Below are 13948 nucleotides of genomic sequence, written 5' to 3'. Positions count from 1 at the left end.
AGAAATTCAAGATATATATATATATATATATATATATATATATATATATATATATATATATATATATATATATATATATATATTTGGGAAAGCAGGCTAACAAACTTTGGAGTTAGTTCCCAAGGATTTTCTTTTTGAAATATTTTCTCTTCCAAACCTATAATTTCATTCACAGTTTTGTCACAACCAATATTTATGAGGTACTAATTTTTACTTTTGCGTCTGTTAAAAGAAAATGGATACTAGTAGAACTGCTTGTTCTTTTATTTTTTTGGAAAAGATTGAATTTTTGTTTTTGTCTTGCTTTCTATTTTTTATGTAGACCATATTTTTCTTTCTCATTTTTTTTTCTTTGATAACCATGTTCTACTGGTACCCATCTTTTAAAAAAAAAAAAAAATGTTCTACTGGTACCCTACCTTAAATATAAGATGAAAAAATTTGGGAACGCAATCAAAGAAACATAAACAACTATCAAAAAAATTGGGAACACAATCAAAGAAACATAAACAACTATCATTGTTTGAAGCAAAGACATAAGAACAAACAGAAATAGTAATGCAAGAAGAAATTGATACATGATTTTTTGTGTTGAGAAAACATTATTTGAAGGTGTGTGTAAATTTGTTTCTACTCATTTAACAAACAACAACAAAGGTTGTTACAAATAGAGAGAGATATAGAGGGAGAGGGATATGAAAGGTTGGAGAAGAGAGAACAAGCGAGAGGCACAAATGTTGGAGAAGAGTCGCATGAATAGAATACCATGTGTGAAAGAGGCCTATTTAATCCTATGACGTTATTTTGTCAAAAAAAAAAAAATCCTATGAGGTTTTTAACCCAACCTTAATAGGATCAGAAGTATGTTTAATTTTGGGTTAAATATTAGGTGTAAATATGTCATTATTCCCTGTATTTTTTTTTTTTACATTAGTCTCTGCACTTTGTAATTTGCAATTAGTCGTCTGTTAAGTTTCTATTAAAAAAACTAACGGTGTATCACGTGGATCAATTATTACACGACATGTGGCACACTAAAAGACAAACAAATTAGAATTAAAATATTCCAACTTCTTATTCATTATTTTTTGACTTAAAAATATGATTAGTCTCTGCACTTTCTGCATTTTTAGATATTTTCCCCTGCACTTTGATATTGGTCCATGAACCTTTTTTTACAATCTTCCAATGATATTATTATCTTTTATTATTATTTTTTTCATTATTTTTATTGATATACTTATATAAAAAATAAATAAAAATCCTTTTTGAAGAAGGATTAAGCTTTAATCCGATGGTATCGTCTTCTTTCTCAAATTGTGGTGTCTCTGCCAACTGAGTTATATTCACGGAAACAATTGGACAAATTATTAAAATTGATGAAATAAGCAAATTAAAATTTAATTTTATACTCTTTCTAAAAACAATTTAAATTTTCTATTCTTTAAAAAAAATTCTAAAATCTTAAAATTAATAATAAAATATTTAAATTTAATTACAAATTTAAAGAATTCAAGTATTTACCGTGACAATATTATTCTTTTAAATTCATTGGTTTATAATATGTCATTTAAGCCTTTTTTTTTACACTATTGATATCGAGAAAAATAATTTTTAACAATAAATAAATAAATACGACAAAATATGCATATTTTTTTACCGTAACTTTCACCCTATTTTTAAGGATATTTTTTTAAAGTGAAGATAATGTTTTTTTTTTAAGAAATCAAAATGGAATATATTAACACTAACAGGCTATCCCACCAGCACAAAGAGTGTCGGATAACGGACTCACGAGATAATGTTATATTGAGATCATCACACAATCTATGCTTCATTTAATAAAAAATTGTGACGATGTCAATAATTCAAAACAACTTAGAGCATCTCTAATGATAATGATGATGAGAATGGATCCTCTGCCGTTCCATTATGACACGTCATTTTTTGAAGCAATAGATTTATTTTTTTACTCCAACGGAGCATATGATCCTTATGAAAATCTGATAATCTCAACATGATACTAATTGAATGAATAAACGACCTCAAAGTGAGTGGCAAAGAGAATGGCGGCATAACCAACAAATTTACCAAATTAATCATGAATTAGTTATATATACGTGTGGCTCACTCCATTCCTCAAATTTTTCACATTTTCTCTCTTTCGCTTTCTTCAATGGCTGAAACCTCAACCCTATTCAGATTCAGATTCTCTTCTCCACCATTCAACAATTCCATCATTTCTCGTTCTTCCAAACCTCCTTTCTCATTCAACAACTCTTTCCATGTTTCTCCTTCTTCCTCTCATCCTCGTCTTCTTCGTTTCTCCCCCAAAGCAACTCATTCCTCCTCCAACAACGATTTCTTCGAGTTCTTCCCTTGGTCCGACGACGATAACGGTTCGCTCTTCAATTTCATATTCCAGCTGATTTCTTTTTGTCTTTTTATCTTTCTTGATTTTGTGTACCACACGTTAAATTCAAAGATTAGGGATCTTTAATCAGAAAGTCTGAATTTTAAGGAAATTGTGTTGGCTTTGGCTTTCATGTGTATGCGATTTATTCTGAGATTGTTTCATTTGTGTTTGTGACTTCTCACAGAAATTCAATGGGTTTCTCAGGACAAATTTACCTTCTTCACCACTGATGGACTCATCCAAATTGGAGGCAACATGGTTCCTCGTCGCGTCAAGTCTTCTGATGTATGATTTTATCATTCAATTGAACAAAATACATGTGAACCCAAAACATTTGTTGAAATTTAACTTTATAGGAAGAGGGTGACACCAATGCTTTGGTACTCTGTTTAGAATTCAGCTAGCTTAAAAACTTAAGCTGTTCTTCGTCATTATAACGTTTTAATTATGTACTTGCTTTTGTTGGTTTACTGCATGCTGTAACTGTAATAGAGATTTAGACTCCTTAGTCTTTCATGTAGAACACTTGGCATCATAGAATCAACTTTTAACTTTTTAGGTCAAGATACAGTATGCAGTTCTTTGAATCTTTCTCCTGTTTGAAGTTTGAGCCATCTTATTGTTTAAATCCATTTCAATGTCAGAGATTCTTTTAGATTAGCTAAGTAGGTTCTCATGTTTCACAGAAGCAAGGGAAATCCCAAACTGCTAAAAAATATCAGCGGTATCAAGAGAGCAACTACATGGATCCCAATCAAGGCCTTTGTCTAGGTGCACTCTTTGATATTGCAGCTACAAATGTAAGTACCTATTCTGTTGATTAAACATCCTTTATGAGTAATACTTTGCTGTCTTATAAATTTGAATGTCCTCTTTCCAGGGACTTGATATGAGCAGAAGACTATGCATTTTTGGTTTCTGCCGCTCGATTGAGATGCTTAGTGATGTTGTGGAAGATACTGTATTGGAGCATGGTGGGGAGGTAGGTGCTACGTAATAATCGTTTTTCTTTTAGCTATAAAACAATGGCTAATTCTAGTGTGCACAATCCCACTTGATTTGATGCTACACTCGCTCGATTGAGATGCACAACATTTTAATGAAACCTGTATTTTGTGTTAACGGGAGCAAGAGTTCGATTTGTTAGGGGTTTGAGCTTGTTGTTAATTAGGCCACGTATGCTAATTGATGTTCTACAACCTGTAAATAGTCTATCATTTTTATTCTATTTCCATTAGAATTAGAACTATTTATCTGTTCTATTTTCTCTTTGTATCATCACATAACACAACTACTACATCTTCCAATTTGCAGAAGACACGAGAACATTAAACAAAGTATGATCCTTTGATTCCTTCTTCCTTTCACAATCTCATCATGTTTTGCATCTTCTACCTCATCCAATTCATCAAAACCTTTAGACCCTCACAAAACAACACAACAACAACTTTTTAACTCACAATGAGGTTTGCCATGCTCTTTTCAACGAAATCATTAAGATTTTAGGTTCTGAAATCGAAATCCCATATCATTTCCCATCTGGTTTCAATTACTCTATTGAATTACTGGGTTGTGATTTGTGATCCGAATTTGTGCTGAAATGTAAAAATTTGTGTTTTCTGGGATTGTGCATTTTAATTCAGTGGAGCCCTACCCTTCGGAGGAGTTGAGTGAGCTATCTTTGAAGTTTGTTTTGCATCATCAATTGCAGATGTGGTTATGTCACTGGAGAGACTGTAAGGATAGGAAGGATGAGAGTGGCTGAGAGGAAGATGGGGAATGATTTGGTGGACTGGGTATAGCATCAAATCTGGTGGGATTGTTTATCTAGTGATGGAAATATATGGTGCATGGTAAAGAATCTATGTCACATGTGTACACTAGAATTAGCCTAATTTTTTTTTTTGGCATAGATAGAATTAGCCTAAAATAATATGTCCTAGTTCTTACTATGTTGAAAAAAAATTTACGCAGTTGCAGACGTTAGAATTTCTTTAAATGTTCTGCTTATAAAACATCCAAAGACTTTTTTGGCATAGATAAAATATCCACAAGTCGGCATCGTACTGATTGCTTTATTTGTTGTTCCAATAAATCGGGCATGTTAAGTTCACATCTTTTAATATACCAGTTCTTGCCTTTATTTGTTGTTCCAACAAATCTAGCATGTTAAATTACATCTTTTAATATACCAGCTCTTCAGTTCAATTTCCATCGTTAGGATCTTGTTGAAGTTGAGGAATAAGTTACCCAATTACAGGAGTTTGAATTATAAAACCATTCATTCATTCACCTACTATTGAACAATCATCATAACTGTATTTTTCCTATTTTCCTTAGCTAATTAACTTAATATTAATAAATAGCTGGAATTTTCATGGGTAATTGCATGTTTGGAAAATCCTGGAAGTTGGTTGGTACTTAGTGCCAGGCGCCAGCTATTAAAGGGTACTGCTGGTAAAATGCATGCTCAGGGAAGCTTTTACTTTGTAACTTTTCTGCTGCAGTGTCAATTATTTAGATTTTTTTTCCTTCACTTTTTCTGTTATCACTTTTTTCCTTCTTTGATCATTCGATCTAATATGTGACACAGGTGATTGCCGCAGAGAAGGCAAGCAGAGGTGATTTGCATGAAAAGCTAACCATGACTGTTGCAGTACCGTTACTATGGGGCGTTCCTCCAGCTTCTGAGACACTTCACCTAGCTGTTAAAAGTGGAGGAGGAATTGTAGACAAGGTCTATTGGCAATGGGACTTTCTGTAGATATATTCTAGGTCTTCTAACCATTCTTTGTGCACTCTGTATATAAAAATTAGTAATATCTCTGTATATGCACAAAAAAGTTGATGTCACTGTATCTCTGTACATGTACACAGAATTATTTTCATGTCAATATCCAATTGTCCGTTCTATCTGGCCACAATAAATTGTTGGTTGTGGCGTTAGAACTTAAACTTGAAATTTGACCCTGATTTGAATATATGATATATCTGCCCTGGTGTTAAATTTCCATTTGGTCTGAAAATTCCATCTGCCTTAACTTGTATATTTTAATGTGAGTTTTTTTTTTTTTTCTTTCTTCTTTCTATCTTTCAATTTCTCATTAATATAATTTGATTAAAATAATTTTATCTTGTCAAAGTAAAAGTGATGAATGGATGAAATTTACAAACAATGCAAGTTGGACAGTGCTCTATTGAATATTTTTTTGGGTGAAATTTTCAAAGAAAATAGTAGTAAAAGTTAAAGAAAATATATAGCACCAAAAGCATGATAATATGAAGTGGGATTTTGGTGGTGACTGTTTTGTACAGTAACAAGTGTATCACCCTCTATCTCTGGTTTTTGTTCAGAAGACGAATCCCAAAACCCTAGTCAAGATTTCTCGAGTTATTGTCTGTCTTTGGATCGGATCTCTATAGGGTCATGAAGAATCATATAAGAGGTGGGAACCAAGAAATAACCTAAGTCATTCTAGACGCTTAAAACACTCTAGTCTACCAAGAGTTTAGTGCAATAGTCGACTCAGGTCTATAAAATTCCATTTTGAACATATAAACTCGTCTGCCACTACATTTTATAGAAGTCAATATATAAATTTACTAACTTTTCTATCAATTATTTTTTTGGAAATAAAAAAACAACACAATAATTTTGTTTCCGATAAAAAGGAGAGATTGTGGATTGAAGGAAGAGAGTATAAGTAAACAGTTGCATCACTTATATCCTAGTTTTCGATGAACAAACAAGATCACATGTTGAAATGAAAAAGACATGACCACTAAAGGGGAATCAGAGTACAACCAGAGTTTCTTCCAACATTTCTATGAGCAAGATTGATAGCATGTATGATTGACTCTAACTCTACTTGAAAAGCAAAAGATACCAAAAAATTATCATCTCCCCCGCATTACCAGGAGCAGCTCTAGCAGCCTATTGATGTTGATTTTAAGACTGAGCTCAGTTTGGTAAAAATAAGTTATAAGCTAGCTGATACCTGAAAAGCTAGCTGATAGCTGATGACTGATAGTTGATAGTTTATAGCTGAAAACCTTGCTTATTAAAAATAATGTATTTGGTAAAATTAGCTGTTGAAGTGGTTGATAAGTATAAAATGACATGTTTTTTTTTTTAATATACATATAGACACACAAATTTTTTTAATGTATTTACTTTTTAATATTTTTAATTATAGTTAAATATGTTTTTGGTCCCTATAAATATTCAAACTTTTGGTCTTAGTCTCCATAAAAAAATTCTTCGACTTTTAATCTAAAAAAAAAATTCACCGACAATTTTGATCTCTGCTTTATGAATCCCAAAAATAAGAGAAAGGTGGAAACAAAATATGAGTTAGAATATATAAAATTTTACAACGTACAAAAGACTAGTTATTTTTTCCTTTAAAAAAAATGGCTAGTTATTTTTTTTGTGGTGTACGGCAGGTTAGTTATAGCAAAATATAAAACATTTCTTTAAAAAATATATATATATATATAAAGTGCTCCTTAAAAAAAAAAACAACGCGGTATTTTTTTTTAAGGGAAAAATGGGGCGGTTATAAAGATGAACATGGGTAGTTGTTTAATTAAAAAAATAATTAATTTCAATTAATAGGGTTAAAGTTGGAAGAAAATATAAAAAGCTACCAGCTATAAGCTAAAAAGCTACTTGAAATAGCTTTTCAAAAAACGCTATAAGCTCATGATAAAAGCTTGTTACCAAACACGCCACGTTTTCAACTAACGAGCTTATAAGCTAATCCAACAAGCTATAAGCTAGCTTTTTTGTGTTACCAAACACAGCCTAAATAAAAAACATATCACTTTTTTTATTAGGACTAAATACAAAATTCGCTATACTTATAGGGATAAAATACTTGTTTAACCCTATTATTTATTTAGTCTTTTTTAAATGATATTGAATATTTTTATTTATTTTTAATGTATGAGTGATCAATATTGTTTTTAATTTTTTGGCTGAAATGAAATTTTGCTCTTCCTATTTTGACAAAATAGCAATTTTGGTCCCCCATTTTTAACTGCGCAATTTCGGTCTCCTATTTTAGAATTTTTGACCGATGCATGCTTTTGATCATCCAGTTTAATGACTTTGCAATAATTTTTCCACTCTCTGTCCCTTGTATCATTTCAATTGATATTTTCTTCGCTTTGTATGCTCGGTCACGACTTATTTAATATCCCATTTTTTAAGTCTCATGGTAATTAGATCTTTCATTTTCTTATAAGGTCGCATAAATAATTATTTTTTGCCATATCTTCAAATTGGATGGTCAAAATCATTGGTTGGTCAAAAATTCTAAAATGGGGAACAAAAATTACAAAATTATGAATGAGGCAACCAAATTTGGGGTTTTTACGAAAATAAGGGGATCAAAATTATATTTAAACCTATTTTTTCTTTTTGTAGAACTTGTGAGTTTTATGTTAATTTCTCCTATTTCCTCAAAAAGAAATGTTAATTTCTCTTATATAAAAAAAAAAAAAAATCTAATATTTAATATGCTTTATATCTCAAAATGTGTTGGACCAGCATCATGTAAAAGTGCGCAATAAATTAATCCAAAATCTTTTTGAAAATTTTATAAAAAAATGACTTGATTATTTAATAAGATTTTTTAATTTTATTGTGAAATTGAATATTCATGATTTTTATTTTTTTTAACTAGTATTGTGGCTAGAAATTCATTTGTTAAGATCAATGCCCCTATCAAATGAGATTGGGGCTGACAATTGGACCCAAGATCAATTGACACCCGTAAAAAATACTCACAATGGGCAGGTAAACACCTAGATTGTTGATTGGGGCTGACAGTTGGACCCAAGATCAATTGACACCCGTAAAAAATACTCACAATGGGCAGGAAATACCTAGATTGTTGGGTTTGGGTATACGCTTGAATAATACCCGCAAATTTGAACAGGTTTCAATGCGGGTACAAACACTCTAGTGCTCAGTCCGCCCCACACCCTGCACATTATATATATATAGGAACTCTGCACATTTATATATATTATACTTATAATTTATAATACTAAAATTAGTTAATTATTTCTAAGTCTTTGATATTTATTGTAATATGCATTTGTTTCTTATACTTTTTCATTCTTTTTATCTGACTAAATGCTATGTTGTGTAATATTTTATAAGTTGGTTTAAAAGATTTAAGATCATATTTTAATGGTGGATTCTAGCGTGAGGGTTCAATTAAGTCCCTCACCAGTGGATCACCGTGAATAACAATAAGAGCCATTAGATTAATTGAGTTCATATATCTTATTATACACCATATACACCGAATCACACTTATCATTTTTCTCTCACTCTCCCTCTTTCTCCCCTTTATCCCCTCTATTCCTTGAATGCACCAACTTTCGTTAGAATTTGTAGGCATTTCTTTTGGTTTAATTTTTGGGTATTTGTCCAATATATGTGTTATTGTTTGATATAATTTACCAATACATTACAAGAACATGGTAACCAAACCGCTAACAAGACACTTTGTTAAACTACTTGATGAAGAAGAGTATAGTAAGACGCAACATTTGCACCCTGAATGTTGAAAAAGGGTAATCAAATTGAAATGGGATTTGAAATCTTAAACAACGCCTTCTGAATTCGCTAAGCGTTTCTTGGAACAAATGGAGACCAAGCTCTGTCATGGTCCTTGTGCAACACAAAGTGACATTTGCTAGGGCTAGAGAAAGAGAGAGGAGAGATATGATCGAGTGTGGTTATGACTATTGAAATCATATAGACTTATTTAATCTAATGATCAATTAAAGTGGTATATCGGTGAGGGACTTAATTGAACCCTCACCTTAGAATCCACCTATTTTAATTACATTGTAATGTTCTTTTGTTATTTATTGTCTTTTTTTTTTGTTAAATTGTGTGTAATGGACACGAGAACGGACGCTTAGATGCCCATATGATACAAGGACAAACATCAAACTTGTTTTTAACAACGAAATACATTCAGGTACGAGAATATTTTATAAATGCAAGTATGTGTATGAGCATGTTGATACCTTATCAAAAGGATACCCATTATCGCCGATAAATGAGATAAGCGCAGGGACAATTTCAGTGAATGTTTTTTTTTTTTTTGTTGATCAGGTAGTTTAGTGGCTAGAACTCACTTTATAAGGTGAATAAATGGGGTGTCCGGGGTTCGAACCCCGATCCCTGCATATAATAATGCATTTTCCTACCAAATGAGCTATGCTCACGGGACAATATAGTGAAAATTTATTAAGCCTAAAGTTGATCCACGCGATCTACCAAAAAAAAATAAAAAAAAATTGATCCACACACGAACTAACACATATAGCAGCAATAAATCCATATTATTTTGACCAGTTGGACAAGATCATAAACTTAACTATCTGTGAAAAAAATAGACCAATGTAAAATTGGTAAAATAATGATGTCAATATTTTTTACCAAATATTTAGAGATTGTAAAATATTAATTTACCCGATTTTTTTCTCACTTTTACCTAAAAATTGAAGACACCTTGAAGGTATTAATTATGATTGTTCTATATGTATTGTTGTATTTTGATTGTTTAAGATTTTGTTTTCAACACTAAAAAATATCCATATAGCAATGAATCCATATTATTTTGACTGGTTGGACAAGATCATAAACTATACTTATATCTATAAAAAAAAAAATACATCAATGTGTAAAATGTTAATTTTTTTTTAATCACTTTTTACCTACAAATTGAAGATACCTTGAAATGTACTAATTATAATTGTTCTATATCCATCGTTATATTTTGATTGTCTTATGATTTTTTTTCAACACTATAAACTATACTTATATTTATAAAAAAATACATCAACATGATAAAATGTTAATTTTTTTTTTAATCACGTTTTACCTAAAAATTGAAGGTACCTTAAAATGTACTAATTATAATTGTTCTATATCCATCGTTATATTTTGATTGTCTTATGATTTTTTTTTCAATACTGCAAAAATATGTTTTTGTTGTAAGAAGATCATGAGTTCAATTTATTTTTTTTCAGCTAGTTTTTTTTTTTGTGTTTTGATTTTGTCGATGATTTCATGGAAGCTGCCATGGCCAATAAAACTGGTCTCACCTCTCGATGATTTTATTATGTTGGCAGTAAAAGTGGGTTGTGGGGTAGCGGAAACCATGACTCGCTTTCATTGTCAACATAATAAAATCATCAAAAGGTGAAACTAGATATTATATCAGGGTTTAACGTAGGAAATATCTTAGGGTTTAAAATGCGCCCACAAATGAATTTACATCTATCTTTCTTGAAGGGGACTAGCAGGTTTTGAATCTCGAATCCATTAGATCTAAGTTGTGTCTTTCTATCACTAGACCAACCCATTTCATATTATTTTTTTCTTTTTGTAATACTCTCAACTATTTATCATCTCATTTCATATTATTTTTCTCATTACAATAATTAATGATAAATAATATAATTTTGCCCCCTCCCCTAAAAAAAAAATATAATTTTGATAAAAATAATAGTTAATACTATTTTCAACTTAAAAAATGGAAAATAAAAAAAATAAAAAAACGTCTAAAACGAGACTTAGAACATAAGGAGTATAATTTTATTCATGAAGTTCTATAATCTACAAGACTGCAAGTTTGCAACACAAGTATAATTTTAGTTGAGAGCATGGACTACAAATATATTTTGCCTCATTTGGATTGACAAAAGGAAATTTTAAGGTTTATTTGTTTTGGAGCGTGGTGGCTCCAAAAGTCTATTCCCCTTGTCATCATAAAAAATTGCACCTGGAAATTGCATTGGTTCGCATTTCTCACCCATCAATATGGTCTTCTTCCACAAACATCTTTCATCCTCTTTCTTCTTCTTTTTCAACCATTTGTGTTTGATTGCCTTGCTCATGGTTTTCTTTATGCTCTTCATCATGTTAGGGGATAATAGCATGACAACATTTGTTTGGTTAGAATGTATGGGCATAACACCTGTGAAATGGAAGAAAATTGTTGACATCTTCACATGGTTGTTGGAATGACTGATACTATCCATTGTTAGATAATAGTTGTATTGTGAATTGAAAATAGATTTGCACAGAGATTTTGGGTTTATATATATGCTAAAGGTCGATGAAAGAAAGGAAGTATTTATTATTTTTTTGACTGATAAAATAAAGGAAAATGAAATGGTCGATAAAGGTCGATATAATATTACTTATTTTAAGAGAAAAATAAAATGAAATGGTCAAATTATATTAATTCTGAAACAGAAAATGACAGAAATAGTAGAGAAACGAGACTAGAAAAGGAAGACCTTTAAAAAAAGTAGATATAACATGCAGTCAAATTATTTTAAAATTTTCCTTTTAATAATACGTGGAAAAGTAAAAACAATATTCGAACTATTAATATGAAATCTTATTTTGTCAAAAAAAATATGAAATCTTATTAACTTTGAGCTTTAAAATACAAATCAAAACAATATCTTAAAATTGATAACATTTTTAATACGTGATTTTTTTTTTTTTTTTGGTCTTGTTAACCGATGCCTCCGGAGCACTGGTTAAGGAATCTATAAATTGTCACTTTTTATTAGAGCAATGTTATTTGAACAACCTTTTTATGTAACAACTTGTTGGACAACAACACTATACAAAGAAATTTAGGTACAAAAATCAAAGCAATAGAGAGAATGTAGAAGAACAATGTGTGTATGAGAGAGAAAGTTGTCACAAAAGTTGTCAAAAAGTGGTTGTTCAAATATCATTTCTCTTTTTATTAAGTAATAATTACATTACTTTTTAATAAAAAATTACTTCTTTTGTTGCTTAACCAATGCCCGGGAACACCAGTTAACATTCTCCTTTTTTTTTTAAAAAAAAAATGCCTATAACATTTTATTTATAATAATATCGTTAATACAATAATGAATATTAAAATAAACAGTGGGATTAACTGATAATAAGGTTTCTCCTGCTAGAGCAGCTACCGCGTTTGCTTGACGTATGTTGAACTCCACTCAAGAGTTTGTAAATTGGGAGGTGAAAAGTCTTTTACACTTTGAAATAATATGACCTAGATTCTGAGACATCATACCTGTTGGAGTGAAAATCATCATTTGTTGTTTTGGAATCCACCACAAAATCGACGTTATCCATCTGCATGTCGCTCAACCATTTTACTGTATAAAACAGACATAATGTTTCGCCTACAAAGACGGAACATAAAGGAGAAAAACTAGTGTTTGCTAGAACAAAAGCTCATTCATCATTACACACACATTTCAATACTTGTATGATTTCAATCCTGTGAAAAGGATCATCTATGTTGCATTTAAATCTACCTTGTTATGAGCGCTACCATTGCACATCATAAGCCACACCTGATACCCTACCACGTCATAAAAAACACATGGTAGCAGCCACATGATAAGATACCCTGCCACATTAGCGCCTCTTATATGACTAGCTGTAGGAGGACAAAGATTGGAAGAATATCAAATTATAGAGATAGAATCTGTGTTTTATTTTGTACTAGGACTATTTTTACATTTCGTGTATATTACAAGGGTTGTTTCAATAATTAACCATTTTTTTATTCAAGTAACACTAATGGCCGTTTTTTTTTCTTCTTCAAGTAATCTAGTGGCTAGAATTCATATTTTAAGGTGAATAGATGAGGCGTCCGGGGTACGAACCTCGCCCCCTGCATATAACAATGAAATGTTATTGACAACTGAACTAAGTTCACAAGGACAACACTAATCGTAGTTTTTTCTTTACCAAAACTAATAGCCATTTTATTATGATGCACTCTCTTAAATGTCACCTTATTTGTTGTGTACGATAAAATATCTTTATATTTGAGTTATTCTTGATGGGCAAAATTGTCTTATGCACATCAGTAGGTAACTTTTGAATTTTATTCTAACCGTCCTCCACAGTGCAGCACCTCGTTTGGGTGCTTAAACAGGTCCCGACTGTACACGTCACTCGTTTCATAATTAATATATAATAAGCACCTAATTTGTCCATCCCATCACCCGAAATAAATTAATAAATGAGTCCCAGTAATAACTATATGTCATTAAATTTTAACAAAAATTTATCTATTTATTCATAATTATATAACTTTGAAATATTGAATTAATTTCGTTATAAACTATAAAAAAAAAAAAGTGAACAGTTTTTAATTTTATTAATAATTCAGAAGAAAAAAAACTAAAACTTGAAAAATCATCAAATTATAATAAATTACATACCCTTGATTTCTTTTTTAAATTTAAGATAAATAAATTATTTGATGTAGTAAAAAATAGTCTTTCATTGAAAATTTAAAGTTGATTGATTAAATATAACACTTGTAAGTATTATTTAATTTATTTTTTTACTATTAAAATAATATAATAATTGAATAGAAAAAAATTACAATTAATTGTGTATGTGGGACCCAAATGTAATAGGAGAGATAGGGTGCGTATAAAAATACCGATCTCTATAGGCACCCAATT

The 13948-nt window shown here is 30.6% G+C and overlaps 1 protein-coding gene across 1 annotated transcript; it reads left to right on the top strand.

Moving 5' to 3' along the window:
- Positions 1-2027: 2027 nt before the first annotated feature.
- Positions 2028-5180, top strand: LOC25483960 (uncharacterized). The gene is made up of 5 exons (XM_013612690.3): positions 2028-2399; positions 2601-2701; positions 3103-3216; positions 3297-3398; positions 5010-5180. The coding sequence occupies exons 1-5, from the start codon at positions 2177-2179 to the stop codon at positions 5178-5180; spliced, it is 711 nt and encodes a 236-aa protein (XP_013468144.1). The 5' UTR covers positions 2028-2176.
- The last annotated feature ends 8768 nt before the right edge of the window (positions 5181-13948 follow it).

Source organism: Medicago truncatula, chromosome 1 (genome assembly GCF_003473485.1).
Source record: "Medicago truncatula cultivar Jemalong A17 chromosome 1, MtrunA17r5.0-ANR, whole genome shotgun sequence".
NCBI classification, from domain to species: domain Eukaryota; kingdom Viridiplantae; phylum Streptophyta; class Magnoliopsida; order Fabales; family Fabaceae; genus Medicago; species Medicago truncatula.
This window is presented reverse-complemented; position numbering and strand designations above follow the sequence as displayed.

Coding starts and splice junctions, on each gene's coding strand:
- LOC25483960 (XM_013612690.3), top strand. CDS start 2,177: ATGGCTGAAACCTCAACCCTATTCAGATTCAGATTCTCTTCTCCACCA. Junction 2,702..3,102: donor GTCGCGTCAAGTCTTCTGAT/GTATGATTTTAT, acceptor CATGTTTCACAG/AAGCAAGGGAAATCCCAAAC. Junction 3,399..5,009: donor TATTGGAGCATGGTGGGGAG/GTAGGTGCTACG, acceptor TATGTGACACAG/GTGATTGCCGCAGAGAAGGC.